This window comes from Prosopis cineraria, unplaced genomic scaffold (assembly GCF_029017545.1).
Source record: "Prosopis cineraria cultivar Desert tree isolate PC_DT_omini unplaced genomic scaffold, ASM2901754v1 PC10, whole genome shotgun sequence".
NCBI lineage: Eukaryota > Viridiplantae > Streptophyta > Magnoliopsida > Fabales > Fabaceae > Prosopis > Prosopis cineraria.
Genome location: NW_026555341.1, coordinates 16,994,653 through 16,998,468, shown reverse-complemented (window position 1 = coordinate 16,998,468; position 3,816 = coordinate 16,994,653). Strand labels below are relative to the sequence as shown.

Here is a 3,816-nt window from a genome sequence, read left to right as displayed (position 1 = left end):
CAAGAGAAAACCATTCAAATGATAATAACCGTGCTCAAAGAGGGGACAATAATGAGGCTGCTCGAGGTGAACTTATTAGAGAAAATATAGCCACTCAGATGTGGGCAGATTATCAGGAACATCTAACTGCTCTTGAGGATGAACTTGATGATTGAATTTTGATTTTCTCAATAAGTTAGACTCTATTGTATCATTATAGACATTTAAATATGTTGTATTATTACATTGACTTATATTGAGTTTAATTGAGGTTTGATCAGATATTAAAATTTATTGTTTTATTGACTTTTATTTGCTTTGTATTATTTGTTTAGTTTGCTATTGAAATTTGATTAGTTTTTCATATTGGGATTGGTATTATGTGATTATATTGTTATATGATAGGATGGCACCAAACAATAATAAGGAGATTGTGAATTGGACAAGATTAATGGATGATGCCCTCGTTGATGCTTTCATGAATGAATATAATGAGGGTCACAAAGTTAATGGCACTTTTACAACTACAGCTTATGATAACATATGTAAATATTTGAGTGCTTTATTCGGTAAACAAATTGACAAGGAAAAGGTGAAAAATCGATGGAAGACTTTAAAGAAAAACTTTTCAGATGTTTATGACATTTTCAAAAGTTTGAGTGGGTTCGCTTGGAATCCAATAACTCAAGTATGGGATGCTGAGCCTGAAGTTTGGGATGCATTAATTGAGGTAAATTTCTTACATATGCATTGATTATATTATTATTTGAAAATGAAAAAGTATGCATTTGCAATTGAATTGCTTTTGTAATTTCACTTGTTTCAGGCTAAACCTAAAGCAGCATTGTGGAGAACTACTCCTTTTCCAAACTACGAAAAAATGATGATATTATATGGAGTAGATAGAGCTAATGGAGATGAGAGTGAGACATCCCGTGAGTGGAGAAAGAGACGTCGTTCTCAGGAAGAAGTCACTGAAACCGTCAATGACATTAACAATATTGTCTCACAAAATAGAGCCACAATTAATGTTGAGCTTGATGGACAAGAAAACTCATCGAGACAAGAAAACTCACCTGATCAAGAGCACTCACCCACTATTAATAGTGCATGTAGTAAGAAGACAAAAAGGGTGTCTAAGGAGAAGGAGGCTAGTATAAATGAGTTGACAAAAGCAGTGTTAGCTGTGGCTGAGGCAATTCAACAAGGAAATGTGATGATAGGACAAAGTTTCAAGAAGGTGCCACAATTGTCAGGTGAAGAAATTTGAAAAATGCTTGAAGAGTGTGGGATTGATGCTGCAAGATTACCTGACATATATTGGTTTCTTATGGCTGATAATGATAGGCTTAGAGCAGCAACTCAATGTCCAGCACCAGTACGGAAGGATGTGATAATGAGGATGTTTTATAGTTCTAATTAGATGATGACTTTTATTAATAATTTTTGTATATTTTGTTAGCTAAATGTCAAAATGTGATTCTTAAACATGATCAATATATTAGATGTTATTGCCCAATATATTTTGTTATTAATGATGGCAATTATTGTTCAATTGTTATTAAAGACTAGCATTGTCTTGTGCAAATTGGGGGCATAAAATCATTAGTTTCATTGATTTTTTTCACAAAGTATTGTTTAATATTTAGATTAATTTACTAATAAGATTATTTAATAGTATTATTTAATTTACTTATTTGGGGTGAAGAAGAAAAAAAAATTGACAAGATTAGGGTAATTTAAAAATAAATTATACAATTTTAGTTTATATGTAAAATAGATTTGTGTGATAAAAAGATAAAAAAATATTATTGTACAAGGGTATAATGGTAATTTAATTATTACCTCCCCTCCCCTCCCCTCCTAAACCAAACAAAGGATCATTAAAAATTCCTCCCCTCCCCTCCCCTCTAATCAAACCAAATAAAGTAGCTTAGAAACCCTCCCCTCCCCTCCCCTCCATCCCCTCCCCTCCCCTCCCGTCCCTTCCCCTCAAACCAAACATAGCGTAAGGTTTCAAGCTTTTTAAAATTATGCAAGTGTTTTAAAAAATTTTCTTATTCATCCAGCTCATTTAGTTTTTAATTTTGTAATGGTGGAAAATTTAAGGCTTAGAAGATGGATAAATTTATGTTAAATAAATATCATTGTTGAGGTTGTTAGTGGTATAATAAATATTTTAGAGTATAAATTTGTTGATAAGCTTTGAATTTGAGGCTTATGGATCAAACTCTACACTAGATTTTGATTAAATTCAAAAATATATGTTGATTTATTGAGATTTAGATAATTATTTGTGATGATAAGTGAATTGTTATGGTTATATAATGATGATTCTAGGCTTGAAACTCAATTTTCAATTTTTGGATAATTTTAAGTGTGAATTTATGAAATAAAAAAATTTGATCATATAAATTAGTTTAGATGTTGATTTTAGCTTATTAGTGTTTATTGATGACTAAAAGAGAAGTTAGAAATGTTACTTAATATACTAACTCTAAATTTGCATTAAGATTGAGATTAAGAATTATGTTATATTCTCTAATTCTATTATTAGAGTCATTTTATTAGTTTCAATAATTGAAATTAATATTTATAAATAATATGTTATTTATACATTGTGTTGTTGGTAAAGATTGTGGTGGGAGAGAAATTATAAGAAACAATTTATTGAAAAAGTCACGAGGTAACCATACTTTTAATTTATAATTAGTGTTGCTTCATGTTAATTGGGTGATTATTGAGAAAATTATGAATTATTGTGGAGAAATTATTTTATTATGTTTATGGAAAAAATTGTGAAATTATGAATATGCATTTTGAAGTATTTTTGTCAAGTGGTGTGTCATGTAATATTATTGAAAATGATAAAATTGTGAAAATTGTAATATGGTATAATTGTGCAATGTTGATATGAATTTTGTTCAATTATTGTGGGAGGTTTTGGGAGACTTTTCATTATTATTGTATTTATGTACCACGTGGTACGCCCTTATTGAGACCCAATATGTGGCTTGTAAGGGCTCAGGTTAATCTATCTTTGGTCGGGTAATTTAGTATCGAGTAAGAGGTATGGCTCGAGGTTAATGGAGAGAGATAAAGATGATTATTGTTCATGCATTACAATATTTCTTGTATTTTTGATGGACTTATATGATTGTTATTTCCCTACTTAGCAAGCACATATTTAACTGTTTGTATACACTATCATAAATTGACAATAGTTATTGGGACTTTTGAGTCTTATTATGTGGTTAACAATTTTTAGGAGAAGAGCCATGAGTGACGCATGGAGGAGTCTTTGAGGCTTAGTGGCATAAATTCACTGTCTCTTTTAAGTATTTGATTTATGATTTTTAATGTGTTATATTGTTAATACTAAGACTTTTTGTTTATTGACAATTATATGAATATAATGATGTAATCATACCCTTCAAACTATTTCTACTTTTGGTACACTTTGAATGACTGTATCTATGACATCTGAGTTATTTTAGATGGTCTCAAATGGCATAATTATGATGCTAAATAATTGGTTTGTTTTGAAAATTGATTAAGTTGTTTATTTTAATTGTTGGTCTATGGTTTGCACTTGTTGGGAGTATAAGGATGGAAAAATGTGATTTTAGCCTAATGGCATGTGAGAGGTAAAAATTTATCTGATATGTTATATTGTGCAAGTTTAAGCCAATTGTTAAATATTTTTATATTAAATTTATTGATATAAAATGTATTGGATGGTTGTAACCCAACTATCGTCACAAATGTATATTAGTTGTATGAAATTGATTTGCATTATTTGAGAAGAAAATCTTTTGGGCCTTTCGCATTTATTTT

The 3,816-nt window shown here is 29.8% G+C and overlaps 1 protein-coding gene across 1 annotated transcript; it reads left to right on the top strand.

Annotated features, from left to right (window-relative positions):
• The first annotated feature begins 385 nt into the window (after window positions 1-385).
• On the top strand, window positions 386-1,249 carry LOC129322459 (uncharacterized). The gene is made up of 2 exons (XM_054968776.1): window positions 386-709; window positions 806-1,249. The coding sequence occupies exons 1-2, from the start codon at window positions 386-388 to the stop codon at window positions 1,247-1,249; spliced, it is 768 nt and encodes a 255-aa protein (XP_054824751.1).
• The last annotated feature ends 2,567 nt before the right edge of the window (window positions 1,250-3,816 follow it).

What these genes read in the sequence shown, in the direction of transcription:
- LOC129322459 (XM_054968776.1), top strand. Translation starts at nt 386, where the DNA reads ATGGCACCAAACAATAATAAGGAGATTGTGAATTGGACAAGATTAATG. An exon ending in TTTGGGATGCATTAATTGAG is followed by an intron (nt 710 to 805) that starts GTAAATTTCTTA and finishes CACTTGTTTCAG; the next exon opens with GCTAAACCTAAAGCAGCATT.